The 25,094-nt window shown below is 41.4% G+C and overlaps 1 protein-coding gene across 2 annotated transcripts in view; it reads right to left on the minus strand.

Annotated features, from left to right (window-relative positions):
* DOCK1 (dedicator of cytokinesis 1) overlaps positions 1 to 25,094 on the minus strand; it is a 567,625-nt gene that overhangs the window by 211,040 nt on the left and 331,491 nt on the right. For both annotated transcript variants that reach the window (XM_075935276.2, XM_075935277.2), the window contains exons 28-29: positions 21,439 to 21,540; positions 2,249 to 2,343 (exon numbers count right to left, since the gene is read on the minus strand). In XM_075935276.2, coding sequence (XP_075791391.2) covers positions 2,249 to 2,343; positions 21,439 to 21,540 — 197 coding nt within the window. The remainder of the gene's footprint in view (positions 1 to 2,248; positions 2,344 to 21,438; positions 21,541 to 25,094) is intronic.

The following is a 25,094-nucleotide window of genomic DNA, read 5'->3' on the forward strand; positions in this document are numbered from 1 at the left end:
ATTAATAGGTTGAAAACAAGCTAAACAGAAGAAGAAATGTTCAAAATATAGTTTTCTGTTTTTGGAAGCCACAAGCTACTTTAGACGTGATGGAGTTCAAACCATTTCAGAATGTCAATATAAACAAGCTTGTGGTTACAACATTATTTTACAGGCTACCATCCTCAAATACTGTCTCTAAAAGTATGGAGGTGATAGCACAGAAGACGCTAACATTGTAACAATATAGCTAGCTTTTCTGTGTTGTCAGGAAGCAATGTCTAGTATAGGAAAATACATGTAAGCTTCACTTTGTGGATAGGGTTGCCAGATGGTTTCAACAAAAATACCAGACATACTTGACATTACATCACATTCTACACTACATCTTATTTAAAAAATACCAGACATTTATATTTTCTCATTTTGTTTCCTGAACAGAAAGCTCAAATACTGGACTGTTCGGTTCAAAAGTGGACACCTGGCAATCCTATTTGTGGATACCAGAAGATCAGGTAAGAATCAAAATACATCACTCATCTGCACACCTCTGCACAGATGTTTTCAAAGCTATTCTAGTTCAGACACTATTTTCATCACATATCTACATTAAGATGTTGCAGACGTTTATTCAATTTATTGTATCAGGTTACCTTCCATAATCCTGAGATCAAAATACTAGGCTTGAAAATTCTCCTAAATTTACTGTACCAGGAACTGTGTTTAAACCCCCATCTTCCTAAAAAAGTAACTTTTTTGCTAGTATATATTCAAATTGGTATCATTAAAACAAACAAAAAATTCTATCAAACAATAAAAAACTACAAACATTTACAAGGCATTTGGGCCAGCCATTTGAGAAATGTGGGGGTTAATTCCAGGACAAGTATTTCATTCTTAGCAGCGGCTGAATCCTGGGGAAGCATCACACTCATAATTGTCAAGTCTGGGGGAAACAAACATATCAAAATCTCTTAACAATAACTGCTGTTTGACTTGTAATTGGGGCCAACAGGCTGTAAACAGAACCCTTTCCAGAGCTGTCCAAATACTTCTGAAAATAATGGTGCTCAGAGTAAAACAGAAAAAAGTAGAGGGGGGAGAGAAATTTTGGATATAGGATAACATATGCTGCAAAAGTTCTCTCAGTGATCTCGGCATATTATAAATTTGCAGTAAAAAACTCAAAATAGCTGGAGTATATGAAAAAGGGCCCTATTTAAGACCTCAAAAAATCCAGTATGTTTTAAATCCACATTAACAACTAATTTTAAAAAGATCTTTATTCAAATGCAGTGTTTTTTGAGTTGTTGAAGAATAAATGTGCTTGATCATAGCCACTATACATAAAATTCATGAATGGTTGAATTCATTTTAATGAATAAACATAGTAAAATTCATTCTTGAAAGGAGTTCTCATATGCCAACATTCAAGTTACAGTCGATTTTTTATGGCAAAAGTATAACCCCCTATTTATGGGTTAATAGTGTAAAAACTGACAACTTTATATACATGATTGCTAGCAGCAAGCACAAAATATTTTTCCAAGCAACATGGAGACAAGATGCTTTTTAAAAAAATCACATCAAACTGCACAAAAATGTGTAGAAGATGTATATTAAAATGGTAAATGCAAAATATTGCACTGAAACCTTTTAAATAATAATTAAATAATAAAACAGAGAAACAATGACAAAGCAAAAAACATTGTTTGAAAGATTTCTGGCCCGTCACTTCATTATCAAGTTGATGGGAACTGTTTTAAAATCACTGCCCTTTTAATCAGGATGTAGGAAAATGCATTATCTACATGTTAACAACATCAAAATAATCTCTTGGCAGATGCTGAACCCTGCACAGTAGCTATTTATTTCTGAAAAATGTGATGTAGAAACACATTTATTCAGATTGGAATAAAATTGGAAATTCAATTAACTAAATTAATAACAACAACAACAACCATAATAAAATGTTGGTTTAATTTTCTTCCTCCACAATCTGCGCTAAAATTGTTGATCTACATTTCTTAAAAATGCCACTTTCCCTTGATTTGTGATGGTCCTGAAGAGCAATGCTTTACTGCTTCTGTTTCAATAACAGGTCTACAGCAATCTCTAGAGCCAATTTTTCAAATAATTATTTGCATTACAGAAAAAAAATCTGTCTGCTGCATTGTGTGTATGATTGTTTCTAAGCAACACAGCTGTTTCAGATCAAACATGAAATAGTCATCTCAGTAAAGGTTCAGTGCTTTTTCTCTGTACTTACTTATTCTGCATCATGTTCATTATAACCCAGTCGAAGGGATAGACATTCTTCCCAATGAGATTCTTGAACATGATGAATGTTTCCATCAGAAAGTCCTAAAATAAGAGGGAAAACATTTGAAAAGGCCACTCTTTCTGATAAAAAATGATACCATGTGGATGATGAAAACTCACTTGATTAATGACTAAATTCAAAAAGGTATCTCTTGTTTTATTGAATGAAAAAAAGTACAAACTACTGTTAAGGTAAACAGTACATTAATTCTGTGATATTGATATTATTTATTCCTTTCACAAAATCTACATAAGAAGTATTTATTTTTATTTTTTAAACTAAATAGTTAAGCAGTGTAATCAATCAATTCATTATATTATTCTGTGAAAGAGTACAGAAGATAAAATTCATCAAATTTAATTTTTTGCCAAAGGGGATCGAGCTCTCATTAATAAATATGTGGTTACGGATAAGCATGAAATCTTACAAAATGGACTTCATAGTACATACAATATAACACACCAATCAAAGAAGAATATAGGTATAGAATTGAGATCTGCCAAACATGTTTTGAAGATAAATGTTAAAACAAATTATTTGTATATGTAAAAAGGGAGAGGAAGAAAGCTTTAAAAATATTTCGTAAGTTAAAGTAATAATGCTTATTAACATTAGTCCTGGGGGAATTCTACAACTGTTAATGTGAAGCCATAGTAAAATTGCAGAAATCCCCTAAGACTGTAACATGTAATACTTTACAGAGCAGCAAAACTGCAAAAAGAGTCAGAAAGGGCTTATGCAACAGTTCCTCATCCCATAGAAGGTGCCATCTAGTCCAACTGAACTATTTATAGACTTTGTAGAATTGTCTGTTATTCTAGACTAAGGCTATTTCCTTTGCTGGAGTTTATATGGAATCTTGCCCAATGCCATCTCTTCAAAATTTCACATTTCTCCAACATAGAAAAAAATGATAGCCCTCTGTCTTTTCAGGCAAGACGGGGGTCTCCCATTCATCTGTCCATCCAACGTCTTAATGGACCTCCATCCTTATCTGAGTTGATCTTTCTTGCTCATTGTCCTGCTCATGAGTCCTGGTCCTGCATATATTATGGGAACGTTATTGCTTTCCCTAGAACTCTAGAATAGGTACATGTTCCCAGGATATACAGCTCTCCCTTGTTAATATTAAAGAATACTGCCACTGACCAGCCAGGGAATTTCTCACCTCCAAGAGCTCAAGGAGCTCCTAGGGATTCAGCTCATCAGAAAGGATGATTGCTTTCTTTCGAATGTCTAGTACAGGTTTCAGAAACAACCAGAGAAGGAAATATTTCACTTTTTTTTTAAATCTGATTAATCATAATTTGGTGCAGTGGCTATACAGACAAAGAGGCTCACAAAACATCAAATGGCACAGAATATATGTTTTACAGAAACATCAATAGGTGAGTAAAACAGATAATAGTAAAATCACTCTCCATAGCACATCAGTAATAGAAGCCTTTCTGACATTAAAAGAATTGACTTCCCAGACATTCAGACTTAGCAACTGCTTATAGTTAATATGAGATGCTACTGTTGCATAAAGCAAAATTAATTCTGGACAAAAACTTTACTAGTTCAGTAAATGTGTCCTCAGTTTAGTGATCAAACTGAATATTCACTGCTTGTTTTTCATATATAAGTTACACATTTTTAATGATCATACTGCATATTTTGCTGACTGGAATCATGCAGTATTTCTCTCATTAAACTGCATGTTTTTACTACATGAAATGGTTGATTTCCTTGTTGATCCTGTTTCATAGCTTAGTAACTGAGACTTCAGTGGGAGTTGTACTCATGTGAATGAGGGCAAATTTGAGCTCACTGAGTTTATCTTTTTGAATATTTTATGAGTGAAATACATACTTTCCTGGTTTCTAATAGCAGATTACATTTTGTATTTTATTAGTTCTGCTGGATGCTTCAGCTGTGGAGTTTTTGCACACTTTGCTGATCAAACTGCATGTGGCGGCAGATAAATTTTCAGGCATTTTGCTGATCAACTTGCACACTTTACTGACCATGAAGATGGTGTGATATCTGATTGTGCTAATTTGCCACACATTTAATCTATTGACATTTACATTTAATAATCCAGTTTTCACAGAAATACTTTAATTATCAACACACGTAGTTTATGGAATAGAATTTATGCCCTCTGAAGTTTACTTATTCATTATGAATTTATATCACTACTTTCTGGACAGTTTAGATTTTATACTTCTGATACAAAAAGTGTCAGGGGGTAACCGTGTTAATCTGTAACTTTAAAAATAACAAGCAGTCTTGTGGCACCTTATAGACTAACAAATATATAGTAGCGTGAGCTTTTGTGGGTAAAACCCACTTGATCAGATACAAAAAGTAGTTGATTTTGAATCTTAATGGTATGCATTATGAGCTCAAATCTGGATTTTATTTTTAATCACCAGCTCATGCTATTTTTCCTCAGAGACTTTTAAGGTAAGAAACTTTCAGTGATATTTTGAACCAGTACAAACTACTCCAATTATAAAAAAAGGCTAGAGAATCAAATTGTAGGAGCAAACCATGCATCTCTTCCTTTCATTCTAGCACAGCCTCTGGCCTCTGCCCTCCTGCGAAGCCTACTGGATATGCCACTGGGGACAAGAAAAGGCTGAAGTCCTCCTGGTTGCTGACCCAGTAAGCTTTTCACTGACTGGGGCGGGGGGGGGGGGGGGGGGGGAGAAAGGGGGAAGAAATCAGCTGAGCTCCCAGATGGATGGATCCATTTGCAATCTTTCTATTCCTTTTAGCTAAGGGAAAGGGCAAATGGACAGTGTGTAGACAGACAAATAGGACATAAAAAAGATCAAGGTGAGGAAAGGGAATGAAGAGCAATTGAGTTCTCTGTCTTTTAAACACAGTGTTTAGCTGGGATTGGTGTGAAAAAAAAAATGAAGAGGCAATTTTCCTTGGTTCACCTAACTCTCCAGAAAGCCCAATAACCAAAGACCACTAGACGGTGGATTGCAGGATTTCAGAGTGACAGTTTCTGAACACAGAAAGAACAAAGGATACAGGAGAGGGAAGAGAACACTGACATTGCATGTCTGCTGTGTGATGGCCTCTTTCACTGCCTCACCTGACTACTTCTATCAGTCAAACTATGTTTTTTCAGGGACACTTGAAGAGAGGGGACTGGGGCTGCTCTGTGGTATTCTCACTTTGTCCTAATAAATCTGAAACTCTGAAGTCAGGCAAAGAACAGAGAAGAGAATCCCCCTTTGCATCCCTCAGGCCTCCAACCATCACACACCATGTTGCACAAGCTTCTCCAGTAAATCCCCATGCTTAGCCAGATCATTTGTCACTCTCTAGTGAGCACATAAACATGGGAACTCAACATAAAGGGGATGCAGGGATGTTTTCATATAGTATGCAAGATTTTTTTTTAAAGAGTAAAATCTTCAAACTCCATTGGCTTTTCTGAGATAGGAAGCAAAGTGGCGGTCAAAGAAAGCCAAAGAGCAATTGCTTTAAACCATAAAGCAGCTATGAAAGTAATCTTTCACTCTCCCAATAGTGTTAGTTCAAAATCTGATTTTAGATGAAATACTTAAATCAGTTAGTAGATAATTAAACTTCCTGAAACTGAACCAGCAAACATACTTTGTGTTCTCCAGACATGGTCTATATGAATCTTCACATTTAATATCCCCACATCCCCCCTCATAAAATGGAGGGATGCAATTAGCATCTACGTGTCTCACGAGACATTTTGTTTACCATTGTCCACACACAGAGTTGCCAGATTCCGCTGACTTCCATGCATGTAGGTTTTTTCCTACCAGCATTATTAAAGTGACATGTATGTAAAGCAAGGGCATGTGAAGTGAGGTGTGTGCTGATTGCAAATATTGACTGTTAAGAGCCATGTCCATCCTCTGCATCCAATCAAAGTGCTGCCATGGTTCATAAGCACTCCCCACAAATTCTAGGCAGTCATGCGCAGTTAGCAAAACTACCATAACCCAGAAGACAACCTTGGCTACAACAATCTTGCAACCCACTGAGATGAAGAAGGGACACTCATGCAGCCCATTCACTAGCCTAGATTGCCCATTGCTGTCCTAACCCTTTCAACCGGGGTTCTCAAACAGAGACAGAAACTGAGGGAAGCAGCGGAGCACCTAAAGGACACAAATCAAGTGGCTGACTGAAGGAAGAGGCTTTCAGTGAATATGCATGTCAAAAGTATACTGCCTCTTCACAAATAAGGTGACAGCTACATAGTTTTTATTTAATGTTTGTACATAAGTGTGCACTGTGTTATCATATAACCCCTACATTCTTATAAGCCATATTTATAGGCACTTCTAGTTACATAGCATTGTATGTATATTTATTATTTTTTCATGCACAAGTCTTTTCTTATGTTGTATCAAATGTACACTATAGCGATATCAGGTGTCTGAGGCTCGGGTTCTAGGAAGTCAGGCCTGGTGGTTGGAGTAGTGGCCAAAGCCAGATGTACAGTAGGTCCTGGGCTCAGGACAGTGCTGAACTTGGGATTTGGGACAGGCAATGGGTCCAAACCAAGGTCAGTCAGTAGACAAGATAAATAAGTATCACAGATGGAGTCCAGATGCAGGCCAACCATCAAATAAGATGGCCAGAGTCCACAGAAAAGCCAAATGAATCCAGATATAGGCCCAAAGTTGAAACTGGGTTGGAGTGAGTCAGTGTCTGGAGGTGAGAATGTAATACAGGGCTGGCACAGGTCACTAAGGGTATGTCTACACTACCACCCTAGTTCGAACTAGAGTGGTTAATGTAGGCAACCGAAGTTGCAAATGAAGCCCAGGATTTGAATTTCCTGGGCTTCATTTGCATCTTGCTGGGCGCCGCCATTTTTAAATGTCCGCTAGTTCAGACTCCGTGCCTGCAGCTACACGCGGCACGGACTAGGTAGTTCGGATTAGGCTTCCTATTCCGAACTACCGGTACACCTCGTTCCACAAGGAGTAATAGTAGTTCGGAATAGGAAGCCTAATCCGAACTACCTAGTCCGTGCCGCGTGTAGCCGCGGGCACGGAGTCCAAACTAGCGGACATTTAAAAATGGCGGCGCCCGGCAAGATGCAAATGAAGCCCGGGAAATGAAGCCTCTGCCCTGCACCCCTGGCAGGAAAGTCTACCCCTTGCTCTCTGAGGGTATGTCTACACTACAAAGTTAATTCGAACTAACGGACGTTAGTTCGAATTAACTTTGATAGGCACTACACAAGTGCTCCGCTAGTTCGAACTTAATTCGAACTAACGGAGCACTTAGTTCGAACTAGGTAAACCTCATTCTACGAGGACTAAGCCTAGTTTGAACTTACTAGTTCGAATTAAGGGGTGTGTAGCCCCTTAATTCGAACTAGTGGGAGGCTAGCCCTCCCGAGCTTTCCCTGGTGGCCACTCTAGCCAACACCAGGGAAACTCTATTGCCCCCCTCCTGGCCCTGGACCACTTAAAGGAGCACGGGCTGGCTACGGTGCCCGTGCCAGGTGCAAGCCTGCCAGCACCCAGCCTGCAGACCCTGCACCTGGCACGGATCGAGCCACCCACCCAATGCCCCCCAGCCCTCCCCCTCTTCCCCGGACCTGGCTGGTGGCTCCCAGGAGCTTGCCCGGGACCGCAAGAGGCGGGCACCCGCCTGGTCTAGTGCGGACATCGTGGACCTCATCCACGATCTCCGCACTAGGCGCAGGAAAGTGGCCGTCTAGGGCAGGAGAGCTGCCAGCCTGGCCACCCAGGAGCAGGTGTGCATGAAAATCAAGGTGGTCCACTGAGACCCCCGACCCTGAGCCCTGAGCTTACAATGGCCATACTGGGTCAGACCAAAGGTCCATCTAGCCCAGTAGCCTGTCTGCCGACAGCGGCCAACTCTAGGGACCCTGGAGGGGATGGACTGAAGACAGTGACCAAGCCATTTGTCTCGTGCCATCCCTCTCCAGCCTTCCACAAACTTTGGGCAGGGACACCACTCCTACCTCCTGGCTAATACCACGCCATGGACCCAACCTCCATCACTTTATCTAACTTCTCTTTAAACTCTGTTCTAGTTCTAGCCTTCACAGCCTCCTGCACCAAGGAGTTCCACAGGTTGACTCTTTGCTTTGTGAAGAACAACTTTCTGTTATTAGTTTGAAGCCTGCTACCCATTCCTTTCCTTTGGAGTCCTCTAGTCCTTCTATTATGGGAACTAATGAAGAACTTTTCTTGATGCACCCTCTCCACCCCACTCGTGCTTTTATAGACCTCTATCGTATCCCCCCTCCATCTCCTCTTTTCTAAGCTGAAAAGTCCCAGTCTCTTTAGCCTCTCTTCATATGGGACCTGTTCCAAACCCCTCATCATTGTAGTTGCCCTCCCCTCTCCCACCCTCTCTCTTCCCCTCTCCCACCTCCTTTTCCCAGTCTCACCAGTTTTGTTCAATAAAGAGAGATTCTATTTTTGAACACAATTGTCCTTTATTTTGTACATCAGGAAGGGGGGCTAGGGAAGGGTAAGTGGAAGGAGGTGAGGGAGGAATGGGGTACGAGCCCCCGATGGGGAGGACTGAGGTGGTTCTGTGGGCTTCTTGGGGTTGAAGCTCTCCTGAAGCCCCTTGATTAACCCCCCCCCCCCCTCGGATGGCAGCCTGCGGCAAGTGCAGCCGGGCTGATGACCGAGTGCTGTGATGTGCCGAGTGTGGGCACTCAGGGCACTCCAAGCCAGGACTGCTTTGCAAGCGGGGAACCCCTGAGAACTGTTTATCCGGGATGGGGGTCGGGTCCCTTTAAGCACAGCCCTCGGCTAGCCTGAGGCAGCAGCTCCACACTCTAAGTCCTAATCTGATGCCCTGCCGGCACTGCTTCCGGCCATCCTTAACCTCAGTTCAGGGTCCACTCAGTGTGGACATGCTAGTTCGAATTAGCAAAATGCTAATTCGAACTAATTTTTTAGTCTAGATGCACTAGTTCGAATTAGCTTAGTTCGAATTAACTAATTCAAATTAAGTTAGTTCGAATTAGCGCTGTAGTGTAGACATACCTTGAGAGATTGTGGAGCGCACAGCAGGCCATAGGGGATGTTGTACTTGATCATGTCCAAGTGGGTGATGAGACTCTGGAATCTCCCCTTTAGGTGGCCAAAGGCACATTTCACAACCATGCAGCACCTGCTCAGCCTAGTGTTGAAGTTCTCCTTAGTGGGGTCCAGACTGCCTGAGTAAAGCTTCATCAATCAGGAGAGCAAAGGGTAGGCTGTGTCGCTCAGGATGCAGACTGGCATGTCCACATCCCCAACCCTGATAGTGTGGTGGAGGAAAAGAGTGCCAGTGTATAACAGGCAGGAGTTCAGGAAGATGCGGGTATTGTGTGCCTTCCCCAACCAGCCAACATTAATGTCCATGAACCATCCCTTGTGGTCCACTAGGGACTGTGGCACCATAGAGAAGAACCCCTTTCTGTTTATATAATCTGAGGCACGGTGATCGGGATTCAGGATGGGGATGTGAGTGCTGCCTATGGCCCTCCTGCAGTTGGGGAAGCCCATAGTGGCAAAGCCATCCACGATGTTGACGTTTCCCAGAGCGATGATCCTCCACAGCAAGATGTTATTAATGGCCTTGACTACCTGCAGGACCACGGCCCCGACTGTGGATTTCCTCATGCAGAAATGGTTCCCCATAGAGCAGTAGATGTCCCGTGTGGCAAACTTCCACAAGGCGATGGCAATGAGCTTCTATAGGGGGATGGCGTGTCTGTTGCGGGTGTCCTGTCACCTGAGGGCTGGGGAGAGCCACTCGCAGAGCTCCAGGAAGGTGGCCTTCTGCATGCAGAAGTTCTGGACCCACTGCTGGTCGTCCCACCAGGGTCCCATCTGTTGGAACTGGTCTCTCTCCACCAGAAGTGGAATTCCATCATGTGCAGGGGATTCAGGGTCATTTGCAGAAGCAGAAGTGCCAGAACCTGAGTGAAGAGGTCCTCCAGTTTGGGTTGCTTGTCACTTAGCAGCATGTGGGCAATGTGGATGAATTGTGCCACGAAGCACAGCACAAGGCCCATGAGCCTGGCACTGCTTTGCAGTAGCTCTGGTTCCAAACTGTGAATGCTGCAGTGTCCGCAAGGGCAACCAGAGCACACTGCACAAGTCTGGTGTCCCATGAAGGCAGTGGAGGAGTGGTGTGAGGACGCGGCTATAAAAAGGAGCCCCTATGAGCATGTCTCAGCTAGCCTAAACAAACAGCTATAGGAAGTGTCCACCCACCAGGTATCCTCCCTAGAATGCTTCTGGGAGCTTTAAATCCTATGCACGCTCCAATCAGTGTGGATGTGCTATTTCAAAATAATTCTGAGCTATCTCGATGCTGCCTTATAGTATGAATGCTCTATTTCAAAATTATTATTTTGGGAGTTATTATTTTGAAATAAGTTATTTCAAAATCATTTCCTAGTGCAGACTCACCCGTACTGATCTTACTTTCTTTCTCTATCTAATACCTTCCATGCTCTCCTTCCCTTTCTTCATCTAACTGTAGATTCCTTCTCTTTTGCCCCCATTCAACATCCAGTGCTCCTGCCTCTCTCTCCCCTTGCTACTTCCATCTGTCTGCTTTTAACTGAGCTGTACCTGGAATTCAGAGGAGAAGCTGCTGCTGGGCATACACATTCAGCTGTTTGGCTGTTACAGGAATACAAAGAACAAATAGCTAAGCACACACCACCTATATACAGCTGAGCAGAGCAGGGTTGACAGCAGCAGCAGCAGCAGCAGCAGCAGCAGCAGCTTCTCTTTGAAGGCTTGCTATAAGATAGCAAAAGGTAGGCAGAGGAGAAGGGGGAAAGGTGAAGAAACTGGATGGTAATGGATTTTATTTATATGTTTGCTTGATACACAAACATAATACACTTAACACTGAAAAATGTATATGACACTGTAGTGAGCAGGGGTAGCCACTCACTGACCTTGAGGGGGAAGAACCCCTCTCTGAGCCTGAGTGGGCTGACCTGGGTCCTGTCCCGTTAACTCCACAGAGGCCAAAGAACAGGGCAGACAGCATAAAAGCCCAGCCCAGGAGCTTAGGAAGGCCCCTGCCACCCTGCCTAGGGAACTGTGTTTGTCTGCCTGCCTGCCTGCCTGCACTGCCCTGCCCTGCCCTGAACCAGGGCCTGAGCCTTAATAACTGGAACTGTGTTTGTTTGCTGACCCGCTCTGAACCAGGGCCTGGGCCGTATTAACTTTGGGACTGTGTTTGTTTGCCTGCCACACCCTGAAACAGGGCCTAGGTGTTAATAACTAGAACTGTGCTAGTTTGATGGCCTGCTCTGGACCAGGGCTGGGCCGTACTGACTATGGAACTGCATTTGCTTTGTTGCCCTTCCCTGCCCCAAGGCCTGGGGCCTTATTGACTGGGGGTCTGTGTTAGCATTGCTGCCTGCCCTGCCCTCAGGCCCCGTGGTTTGAAAGGAGCTACTGGACCTTTACTTACAGGCCTGAGCCTGTCAGTGGCCCAGACTAAGCCAGGTCAGGGCCCAGGTCAGGGGCCCAGGACTAAGCCAGCCAGTTTACAGACACTAATAACAGAAATCAGCCTTTTTAAACTTTCTCCAAGGCATCCAGAATTTTACAGAAATTATAGCTCTAGCTGTATCACATCAAGTGAACACCTCACCATGGAGCTACTCTCTTTATTGGATTAATACTTAATACACTGTTTAAAAAAAATCCATAAAAAAGCAAAATATAAGGTCAATAATGTACTCCAGGCTGCGTATCAGTCAGACAAAATATGTACAACTTGACTATGTAAAGGAAACACATCCATTGCCCTTGTTTACCTAGCAATGCATGACCACCTAGAATTATGAGCCAGCGTGCTTGGCCTATTGATGACTGTTTAAATCGTTAAGTTCTCTTGGGTGAAGTGAAAGGATATTTGAAAATGGCATCTCTCATAGCTAAATACTAACATGGAAACTTTTGCTAGCCTGAAAAAATACAGGTGAGATCCCCACCTCATTTAGAGTCTCACCACTGACAGCTACTATTTTCAGGTGGCGAGTTATGTGTGTCCTTGGTGCCCAGGCACCAGGAATATTTCTGGACCAGGGGCCCTGTTCCACCAAAGTTCAGAGCTGAGTCTCTCCCCCAGCCCTGCCTGCTGTCTCTACATGCTCCTGCTCTGCATACCCCCTCCCCCATCCTTGCCTCCTGCTCCCAGGCAATTTGAAATTGCTTGGTTCATTCTCCCACCGCCCCCACAGGCAGTGCAGCAGAGTTCAGACAAACATGCAGGTAGCAGTGCGGAGCCAGTGACCAGAAGCTGCTCTAAACCCACTGCTGGGGTGGGGGCAAGGCAAGAGCAGCGCCCTCCTCGCCTCCCCCCTCCAAACCATTCCATGCACTCCACTTCCTCCCAGAGCCTACAATCTCATCCCCAACCCCTTCCCCTCCCAAACTCCCTCACAGAACCTACACTTCTCACCCCACCCAACATCCTCACTCCCTAATCCAGGCCTGTACCTAGCACCCAGATTCCATCCCAGAACCTGAACCCTCACCCCTCCTACATCCAAACTCCCTCCCAGAGCTTGGATTCCCTCCTGCACCTCAATTTTCTGCCCCAGCCCATAACCTGCACCCAGTACCGAAACTCCATCCCAGAGATTACTCTACCATTCTCTGTATTGACACATACTATTAGAAATTATCTCTGTATGCAGATAAACTGTGATCAAGTCACCTCTTCATCTTTTGTAATCCCAACACTCCAAAGCATGAGGCTAAGGGCCCTGACAGAAAAACTGCCAAAGCCTTGAGCTAGAAGGGGGGGAAAGAACCAGGAGTTCTAAGAACTTGGAACATGGGAAAGGCAAAAAGGGCACCCAGCACCAGGGTTCCCTCCATGGTGCAAGCCGGAGCCAGAGCCATGTAGAGGGTGGCTGCTCCTCCAGAGGCCCCAGCTAGGGCCAGAGCCCAAGTCGCATGTGTAGCTGTGTGGCAGGGGACAGCTGCTCCAGGGGCCTTGGCTGGAGTGGGAGTTAATCATTGGAGGTTGGAGCATCTCTGCCTGTGGCATGCCAGGCCCCACAGAGCGGAACAGATTTTAAGTAAGAAAATTTTATTTTATTTTAATTTTATTTTATTTTATAGGAATACCTATAATTGTTTTAAAATGTTTATTTTAATGATAACATTTATTGTTTTAGTTGCTTTATTGTTGACAAATAGGGTTGCCAGATGGTTTAACCAAAAATACTGAACACTGCACCCAAAAAAACTCAGCACACTGGGAAAAAAATTCTGTTGAGGGGGGGAAAGGAGGAGAGAGGGAGAGACCAAAGTTGTTGAGTGCAAAAAAAAAGAGGGGGGGACCCCCTGACAGAAGTTAAGCAACAACAACAACAACAACAACAAAATTAAAAATTAAAAAATCAGCATGGCCCCTTTATGAAGAGGCTTTCTTGCCAGCGGCCATTTTGTTTTCTGTTTCAGCCACAAACCCAAGGTTGTGAGTTCAATCCTTGACGGGGCCATTTAGGGAGCTGGGGAAAATCAGGGATGGTACTTGGTCCTGCTGTAAGGGCAGGAGACTGGACTCGATGACCTCTTAAGGTCCCTTCCAGTTCTATGAGATGGTATATCTCCATATATTATATATTATTATTATTAAGTCAAGCCCCTGCAGAATCAGGTAAGCAGGGGGCATAGAGAGGGGGAAGGGGTGTCCGGTATTTTCTGAATTTTTTTTACTGGGCAGGAAGCAAAAATACCAGACTGTCCGGGTCAATATCAGACACCTGGCAACACTACTGAGAAAGGGATTTAGGGTGTTTATTTTGGGTTTCTCTTTTTATTTTCACTTATTTTATGTTTAATATTAATCATTTAAGGGGAAAAAAAGTAACCTTTGTGAAAGCATCAGGACACTTGAAGAGTTAACTAACAGTGTTAAGGCTGTCCATAAATGCTTGCTGCCAGATAAAGAGTAGCTGTCAGTTTTGCAACCTTGAATAAAATATTTTAATGGGTTTTTAGAGGAATTTTTAAAAAGATGATTTATTATATATATATATATATATATATATATATATATATATATATATATATATATATATGGATTTTTTTTGAAAATTTGAGGTTACTATGTTTATTACAAGAAACTAAATATTTTAAACTTTCTTGACTTACCTTTTACTAACTGAAGTTTTAAACTTTTTTATTTTTAAAATGATTTTAGACTTTCAAAGAGTTTTAGGAGGCACGTGTGTAAATTGTAAGTTATGAACAAATGACTCATTTAAGTTGCTTACATTTTTAAACTGCTATTCATTTTTATATTTAAGCTTTGACCAAGGTGTTTTCCCCTCTAGCAGAGATCTTTTGGCCTGGGCTTTGATAACTTCTGTATTTTAGCAATCTTTAGTTCCATCTTTCCCTTCCTGTTTCAGCCATCTGATCTTAACTAAATGTTGTATAGTTAAACCTGCTACAATCATCACAATTAATTATTTAGAGGCTCATTTGTTAGGAAGCACCCAATTCCTTCAGAATGACTGTAAGGCCTCCCGTGTTGTGTGTGGTGACAAATCACATAGTGTAGGGGTGGTCAATAGGCAGACTGCAGGACAAAGAGCCAAGAAGTACATTGGCACTTAGGGTCAGCCACCATAGTAAAGATGTGTGGGTGGAAGCGCTGATTTAACAGCTCATTTTATTCTTTGTGACTGGGAAAGGGCTGTTTTAGTATTCTTTCTTCCATAACATGATAGATAGATAGATAGATAGATAGATAGATAGATAGATAGATAGATAGATAGATAGATAGACAGACAGACAGACAGACAGACAGACAGACTGATTTTTGGTGGGTGCCACAGTGGCATATATCCGAACTAGCGCATATGACCTCAATATTGGTACACAAGACAAAACTCAGTCCGCTTGTGGACAGAAAATCTTAGAGGGAACACTGCTCAGCACTTATGATGCCATGGTATGCATTTCTCTTTATATGAAATCTAAGCTTTGCTATTGTGTGTTCTATCTTAAAATTTGTTTTAAAAGAATAAAAGATATCTGAGTTAGATGTAAAGAAGTTCTCAAGAGTTCATTCTGAACATAACCAATACAAATACCATTTTTAATTATAGGAACATGATTTTTCCCTCTCACTAGCAAGCAACTTGAATGTTTTCCTTTGAACAGAAAATGACACAATTTAAATAATGAAATACTACTAGCCATGTAAAAAACGAAAAAGCACTCATTTATTATTGCACTTTGAGTTACGTACTGTAATTTCATGCTAGTATTTTGAACTGATAACTCTATTAGGTACTGTGCACATTAAAATACTAATCAGTTTATTCATTGTCATTACCATGCCATTAATTTGCTATTTTCTCTTTTCACCAGAGGAATTATGATCCATTACTACTACACATTCAATTGTATAATTTAATGTTAATTTAACTTCTAATTATTTACCATTAACATATTACAAATTTAACATGTTACTATATTATCATACATATTACTCCCTAGCAGCATAAATAATCATTTACAGATCAACAGTTGTATCACATTCTTAAGAAGTTACATTTTAGTTCAAGGCAAAACAAAGTATGTCAAAACTCACAGAAACATGTGTATTAGCATTTTTGCTAGTTTATAAGAAATTTTGGAAATCTATAATGGTGGGAGAAAGCTGAATGAAGTTTTCTTAAAAAATAATCTAAGATAAAAAATTTAGAGCAGAGTAAATTCTGATATAAAATCTAAGATCATATTCACCAGAACTATGTATGAGGTCAAGACACAAGAGAGAATATGGGAAAAGAAGGGGATTGCTGAGTGAATGACATAACAGTGGCAAAAGCAAGAGAGCTTGCTAATTCTTCTAACTAGTGATTACAATTTGATGTTGCATTGTAAAGCCAGTCTTCTTGCATTTAACACCTCTTTTTTACATCAAAACCTGAGTATGCAACAAGTCCAGCCCACTTAATTAACCTCATTAGCACTGATCCTACAATTGAGAAGTATCTTCTCCCCCACTTCTTTTTCGTTCTTTTCCCCTTTCTTCTTTATATTTCTTTTCAGAATATAAATTCTGGGTTTCTGTTATCCCTCCCCAGCTCATCTGAGGGAGTGGTTTTCGCCCAGGAATGCTCATGATACTATATACACACACACAGGGATCGACAAATTATGGAAAACCCTACTCGCCAGACAAAAAAGGGACTCGCCACCCTCCCCCACAAAAAGTGTTTTTTTAATGGCATAAATTCCTAATAAGAATAAGAACAGTAATTACTAATAAGTTATTAATAAATATCACCCAGATTATTAATAAATATCTTATAAACCTCTACCTTTTCTCTCTGCTGCCATGTCTCCTCCCCTTGCTCCATCAGCTCCCCTGGTGCCTGCTGCCCCCCAACCCCTCACCCTCCTCTGCTGTCCTGACTCCTGCCCTTCTCACTGCCCTCAGCCTTCCTGAGACCTGCCCCCCTCCACCAGCCCTTCTCTCCCCACTGTGCCCACTCCTCCAGTAGCCCCACTCTGATCATGTGAGCTACCCCTCCTCATCCCCTCTCCTAAAACCTCCCTCTCACACCTGCCCTGCCTCTCTCCTCTGGTGCTGGTCCCTCTCCTGCAGGTGTCTGCCCTTCTGCTTCACCCCCAGAATCCCTTGGCACCTGCACTCTCCTAGTGCCTCCCCCTTCCCTCACTGCCCCTGCCCCCTTTGCCCTCTTTTTCCCTGATATCCACCCCCTCACCACCCTCTGCCCCCATTCCCCTCATGCCCCTGTGCTCTCACACATGCCTTGCTCCATCCCCACCTTCCTCATGCCCACCTCTTCTTTCAAGCCTTCTCCCAGCTCTCCAGGCTCCGAGCTGTCCAAGGAACAAAGTGTTGAGGAAAAAAACGAAGGTGGAAACAACTCTCCATAGGTTCAAATGGGGTTTCCTTAGAGCACTGAGAACTTAGCTGAGGTCCACAGAGGAGCTGGCTCTCAGACAGGCAGGAAAAGACTGAAAAAGCCCTTGATATAGATCTTGTGTTAGTGGAGTGGGTGAAACCTGAAAACCCTTTGCTTAAGAATGCAAAATGTTTAGGAACTTGAGTAACAGAAGCACTGGAAGTACGACACATAGCCAGATAGTGACTAGGGCACCTGCAGTCAAGTAGTGCCCTCACCAGCCTTTGAACAGAAATATTTACACTTTACATTGGAAAGCATTGTAATGAGATCTATCCCCAGATTACTCCATCTATCAGAATACCTCATTGTTCAGTTCCCCATTCATGTCTGATGATGAAATTTCTGCTGAGGGAGTTCACCACACTGTTCTGTAGAAATGCAGATAAGCCACAGAAGTGTATATGTGATGTAATATGCAACTACTACACAATTTTATGGATTCAGTGCATAAGGACTGGGATCTTCCACCTTTTTGTCAGTGGTTCTAATAAATTGCTGCCTTGTTGACCAGAATTTATTCTGATTGGGTCCTTGATATGGAGCGGAACATGTAGGCAAGTATAAGCAACCACTCTACTCACCATTTTTTTAATATGGAGGGTTACCACAAGAAGGGTTCATTCACCCTGAGCTGTGAGGTTCTGGGAGTATGTACCTTAACTTATCAAGGAAGCATCTGTAGTGATAATCCTCATTGGAGGAAGCTGTAGAAACAGAATTCCCACACCCAACTTTTGTGGGGCCTTCCATCAACATAGAGAAATAAGGACATTGGATACTATGTTTGCTCACGAGGGACACAGTTCTCAACTAGGCCTAAAGACACCGAGCATATCTTACTAATGGAGGAATAAATATAGAGGCTACCATATGACCCAGAAGTTGTAAGCATTCTGTGGATTACAGGCTCTGCTGAATTGTTGAAATAAATCTGGTCAATATGGGAAATCCGTCCTTGGATAGATATGCTCTGCAAGAAGAAGACTCTATAGTGACCCTGATTAAATCTCTATGTTGAATGGGCATGAGGGTAGACTTTTCCACATTGAGGCAGACATCCATTAAATGAAATGGAGATAGGACTTTTCTTGTTTTTGTCTGTCAGCAACATTTCAGAAGCCAGTCATCCAGGTAGAGGAAAACAATTGTACCCATATGGTGAAGATAGGCTGCTGAGGGACAAAGATATGCGAAGAATAGTAACTCTTCCCAACAAAGTCTAGTGGAACATGTTTGATTGCTCCCAGAGCTAAGAGGGACTTTCTCTGCTAACTTAAGAGGTCTTAATGAGAAAGGTTCCTTAAGAGGGACAGGTAGGGGAAGTAGTAAGAAGCTGAATTGGATGGAGTAGATTGTAGAAGAGCATCTGTATGAGGCTGTGTTCCAGAAAGGTGAAAAAGGGTGGAGACAATCCCCATAAGGTTGGAAGGGTAGGGTAACAGCTGCAGCTATGCCAGCAGCATTGAGTAGAGAGATACCTTGGCAACAGTCTAGTCTTCCGTAAGGAAGTTTTGAAATTTTTCTCTCTAATGCAGAAGCAGGCATTCAATAAATGATGAGAATTTTGAACACGCTGTAAAATCATATTTTGCCACCAGTACTTGAGAATTGGCTACTGCAAGAAGTCCAAGGAGTAGCTCTTGTAATCCCAAAGGTCCAGTAGTTTTGGCTCCCTGTTAGGTGGTGTCGACACAGATATTGCATGTTCTATTCTTAATAGCCAAACCACCACAGAGTTGGGAACAGGATAGGAGAAAAATGCTCCAAATCTCTGGGGGAATGTAGTATTCTGTTGTTGTTTTTGTTGGCTCATTTACATGTGGATGGGTTAATAGCTGGAGTTTGCCACACTGCATACTTGCACTGAGAAGGTATATGAAGAAATGTTGGGGATCCTCCAACAGGATTTGTAAGGAAATTGCTACCCTTTTTATAAGATCTTGAAGGCCCTTAAAGTCATCAGAGGTAAGATGGTGGGGAGAGGCATGTCAGTCTCATTCAGTAAGGAGAAGGACTTCTAGGAGGGTAGTGTTTCTTCTGCTGGTTCCTACTCTGAGGCTACGTCTACACTACAGGGATTTTGCACAAAAACCTGCGGAGTGTCCACACCCCAAGCGCATTTTAGCGCAAGTAAATGAACAGTAAATCAAAAGAACAGAGAGGTTTTTGTGGTGTCGGTATTCCTCTTGCTACAAGGAATGACTCCTTTTTGTGCAAGAGTTCTTACAAGAAAGGTGTGTGTGGATGGGCAACAGGGATTTTTTGCGCAAAAAGAGCCAATCAACAAAAGCACAAGTGCTCTGGTGGCTATTCTGTGAAGAGCAATCAGAGCTTTCTTTCGAGAGAGCATTCATGCTATCTGGATGCTCTCTTGCGCAAAAGCGCATCACTTTTGTAATGTGCTTTTATAGTGTGGACGCGCTCTTGTGCAAGAAGTTTTTGTGGAAGATCTCTTCCGCAAAAAGCTTCTTGCACAATAAGCCTGAAGTGTAGACATAGCCTGAGAGATGTATCTGCGGAACTGGGACGGAGTGGATCAGTTAATGCTCTTGGTGAATCCTCTTTTGAAAAAGTTACCCTTTAGAAAGGATTCCAATAAACTCACCATGGTGGATCAAATGGGCAAGGAGCAGGGCAGCAAAACTGTCCTTGTGAGTATAGCTAGGCGCGTTTCCTGGTAGCAATCTCCCTTTCAATATGAACCTCCATGGAGGTAGACTGGAAGGAGAATTAATCTTGTACATATACCTCAAAGTGGGATGATGCATCATCCCCTGTATCCATGGGGGGCAAAGATATAAGGTCTGAGACCTAGATCATGGAGGTGACTGTGATGCGTCTCCCCCAGTGCCAGCTGGAATTGAGGTATAGATGAGCCCCCCTCTCTCATTAATCTGGCTTCACTCTTGCACAGTGATGCAAAGCTGTAAAACCCTCCACACTTGCACTCACACCAGCATCCACAGGGAGGGACCCATATCTAGCAGTGCCGGGAGTGGCCACATGGGAGTCTGTCATTAAACAGTGCCCCTGCCAATATTAAATTACACAATGTTGAAGTTGTCATACATCAAGAAATCTGTTTCTTCTGTATTGTTTCTAACTCACTACAGTGAATGAAGAGACAAGGTGCGTGAGGTAATATTTTTCAATGGACCAACTTCTGTTGGTAAGAGACAAACTTTGGAGTCATACAGAGCTGTGACAGTTAATCCCTATATCAGCAAGATGAAGATGGAACAGATTGTATAGCATAAGTAATGAGCACAAACTGTAAGGTATCGTTCAAGGTAAAGTGGCCTGTTAACATCTCTGCAGCCACTGCATTCTGTAAGTAAAGGCTGTTCTGAAATTAAATACATCTAAAAACTACTTAAAATCTATAACATGGGAATCTACATTGCCTAGGTAACAGAATTTGCAATATAACAGAAAATCAGGTCTCAGCTTATCTGCTGCTTGATGGATCTCAGCCAACAAGTTTGGTTGCTACTCTGTCTTATGCACTTGCCATATGGCAACGATAGTTCCAGGTCATTAGAGTTATCTGTTCAGCAATAAAGCCCTTTCTGTTATGCTCTTTCTAATTAAGTTGTATCATAGTTGGCGTTAAAGAATGATTACGAAAAAATTGATGAGCTTCAATCATTATTGTTGATTATAAAATGAGTACATCTTTACACTTAAATGTTCTGGATAAAGCTTAAGAATGGCAGTTGTATAAATAAAATTAAAGTCAATGTATAAAGTTGGGACATTTAGGCAATAAAACTATTTATAATCAGAAGTGTAAAATATTTATTTGTTAAGGAAATATCCTACCATAGAATAGGTCTTTAGGAAAACCATGGTAGTGTTATAGCCTAAGATTTAATTTGTGTTACTTGGCCTTAATCCATATTTTAGAGGCACGTTCATCAAAATTAAATTTTAAAGATAGCTTGAAAGTTCAGTTACTTCATCATTTGCTATAATAATATTAAAGTTTCATATGGCCTTTCTGGATTCAGAGGGTGGGTAATGTTGCTTCATTGATCCTTTTTTATGTCAGGACATAGGAATCAAATACTATTTTTTTTCAAATCTGTAACTGCATTTATCATATTCTAACAGAAACTAGGACAAATGTTACACGGGATAAAGATGTTAAAGTTAAACTTACCACAACATCTGACCTCATCTTTCCAAAGGTCTTGATTAAATGAGCATAATGATAGTCTTCCATTTGCCTTAAAATGGCTGTCATACTTGCAACGAAGTTCCCCTATTAAAATAATAATAATAATAATAATAATAATTTAGTAGATTGAACTAAGCATGCCTGATATCAAAACACTGTGTCACTGGGCTCCAACGATTTCTTTTGGTGTGTCAATGAAATAGATAAGTCAAAGTAAAACTTTATCATTTATGGAAATCCATGCACAATATGCTGAACAGGCACTGAAACATACCTAATATAAAATGTAAAACAAATATTTATTTGTTTCATACTTTATCAGACATTTCAGTCTTGATTTTGGACTATTTTTGATACAAAAACTATTTGGAGATATCACCCTTTTATGCATTACAGACTCTAAATTCTAACAAATACATTACAATTTCGGTATCCAGATCTGTGCAAATAGAGTATGCAATGAAAACATCTCTTTAATAATCATTAAAATGGATATTGTTAGAATGACCAAATTTATGAAAAAAGCACTCTCGTATAATCAGAAAAATCTAACACATCATATCTTTAAACTCATGAAAAAAGTTCTGCAAGCCTTTCGGCTAAGAAAAAAGCCCTATTGAAACTAGAAAATCTAGGGTATTGTCAATGACAGTTCTTGTTTAATACACTTAGTCTACTATCCCTTGTTTAAAATATGTTAAGTGGACTGGTTGTTATCAAATAGAACATAAACCTTTGCAGTGATTCTCAATAAATCAACAAATAAGTCTAATATTTAGGAAAGTTTCAAAATTCAAAGGCAAGCTAGAGAATAAGCAGATAATGATCTGATTTCCATACTGTCTTACACAAAATTTCAAATTAATCTTTTATTTTGCTAGTTTGAAGATTATTCTATTCCATGCATAGTGTGATATAAATTCAATTTGAGTAGTAACAGAGCACTTGAGAAAGTAGTTTTTGATCAAACACTGTTTCCTTCTAAGCAGGATGTTGATTTAAGGCCTTCAATACTGATCACTTCAATCTGCATTGCTACAGAAAGCTCATGTAATTGAGGTCAAATTTCAGACCATGGAAGAGGTTTGGCCTTTTCATCTGTGTAATTGTCAATGCACCACCCACTCACCCTGTCCCCAAACTTCCTAACATGGAACTGGCAGATTCTTGCACTGCAGTTCTGCATACCCTTCCTTCTGGGTAGCAGGCTTTGTCTGTGCTAGAAGGCATTCCTTTTCCCTTATTAGTTTTTCTATACTACACAAATACAGATCAGAAATATTAAGAGATGCAAACAGTGGAAAAAAAAGAAAAGGAAGCAACTAGCTAACTGGGTGATTGCTATGTCAAAGACCTTTATAGTTACTATTTCTTTTCAATAGGAAGAGATGGGGATTTAAAATGATGTTAGCTAAAAGGAAATTTATATAATAGGGGACCCACTCACTGGAAACAGGAAAGAAAAAATATTAATGGTCAAAAGAGAATGTATAATAAATATGTACATAAAGAAAGACATAAAAAGGGTTGGAAGCCAAACCTAATAAATATTGAGCCTATCTCCATTAAGGATCCAATGTTATAATCAGTGGAGTGTTCTGAGCCATAAAGGCCAGAGTTGCGGAGTAGGAGAGAAGGGAGTTTGGCGGGTGAAAGGGTGTTGTTGTCTTAAACTGGCCAGTTAGGGCTACATTCAAAATATAACATCAGGCCTTACCTCCCCCATAAATTCCTGGTTCATATAAATTCAGAAAAGGTGAAGAAGAGAAAGGAGATTAGATAGGCTTTCTTAAATCTAATTTCTGTATTTGGTGATTTAAATAGCTAATCTTAACTCCACTCTTTTTGGTCTTAGTCCTTCAAACATTTATTTACATGATTAATTTTATTCATGTAATTAAAGTTAGGTATGTGTATTATTTCTCTATTGAATCAGGACCTTAATAGGGTTGCCAGGTGTCTGGTTTTTACCCAGACAGTCCGGTAATCGCATCTTCCATCCGGTAAAAAAAAAAAAAAACAGATTCCCCTCACCATCTAAAAATCTGTTAATTAATAAAGAACATTTGTAGGGCACAAACTAGATGCTTATAAAATGAACTCAAGTGACAGTAATGAAATTATCTGAATGACAGCCGTTGAGTCATATCAGCTGACCAGGATGTGTTTTCATTACAACACTTTCTCCTGAATGCAGAGTAAAAAAAGAGTTAACCTTTATCCTCATTCAGAGGGTGTAGGGTTGTGAGAGGGAGGGCCAAAGGAGGAAAGGGCCTTTGCAAAAGTATTTCATCTTCAGACTGTTAATACCATATTGAACTATAAGGAAGAAAACCATACAAAAGTTAAAATTAAACTATAAAGCTGTATCTATTTCCATTTACTTTTCAACTTAAGGACCATGTATATTCCAACTATAATTTTCTATGCAGTTTTAATTTAAATAGCCATTCCTATAAATGCTTCAGATTGAAAATATATCATTAAACTTATTTTTTCTTTACATATCTTTAGATTTAGTAATTTAAGATTTTCTTTCATTCACAGCCTACACAGTATGCTCTCCTTTACAAAACTGTCTAAAATTGTAATGTTATAACTGAGACATAAGGTGAGTGAGGTAATATCTTTTATTGGATTAAAGTGTAACTTTAATATCCTAGGACCAACATGGCTACAACAATGCTACAAACATAATTTTTAAGCCTATTTCATATGGCCTATTATCTATTTAGCAATCGCTAGGAATATTAAACACTTGTCTTACGCTACATTTTAATGTTTAATTAGATTCAGAAAAAATATTATCATCTCATATATCAGATGACTCCAGGCAATACAAATAAAAAAATCTAATTTTCTAGAAAATCAATTTCAATTTTACTGTAGGAGTAATTGCAGACCTATATTTATGTAACAAGTACAGCATAGGGCAACATATTGGACATACTGGTGCCCTTTACAATTATTAGCTATTCATTCAGTGTCAAGGTTTTCACTGCAAGTGCTTCACATACTTCCACAGTTACAAAGCAAGAAAACAACACTATAAATGAAATACCGTATTTTCCGGCGTATAAGACGACTCTTTATACTAAAAAACATCCCCCAAAAATCGGGGGTTGTCTTATACGCCGGGTATAAACATACAGGCAGTCCCCGACTTGCAGGTACGAATGGGGCTTTTCTCGCCCCGGACGACACGGACTGCAGGACCTTGCGGTCCTGCCGCCCGTGTACTCCGGGGCGAGAAAAGCTGCTCCGCGTCTCTCTGGTCTGCAGACCAGGAAGACGCGGAGCCCCTCCGCGGCTTTGCAAAGCCTCGGGGGAAGCCGGCAGCAGGACAGCCCAGACGCGCCGCGGCTGTCCCGCTGCCGGCGTCCTCAGAGGCTTTGCTCCCGGTGTCCCTGGTCTGCTGGAGATGGTCCCCAGCAGACCACGGGCACCGGGAGCAAAGCCGGGGAGGCGGGACTGGGGCACCGGGAGCAAAGCCGCAGTGGCGGCGGGGTCCCGCGCCTCTGAGGCTTTGCCAGAGCAAAGCCTCAGAGGCGCGGCACCCTGCTGCTGCTGCGGCTTTGCTCCCCGTGTCCCTGGTCTGCTGGGGGGGGGGGCGCAGCTACCTCCCCCCCCAGCAGACC

Source organism: Pelodiscus sinensis, chromosome 8 (genome assembly GCF_052426305.1).
Source record: "Pelodiscus sinensis isolate ZL-2025 chromosome 8, ASM5242630v1, whole genome shotgun sequence".
Taxonomy (NCBI): Eukaryota; Metazoa; Chordata; order Testudines; family Trionychidae; genus Pelodiscus; species Pelodiscus sinensis.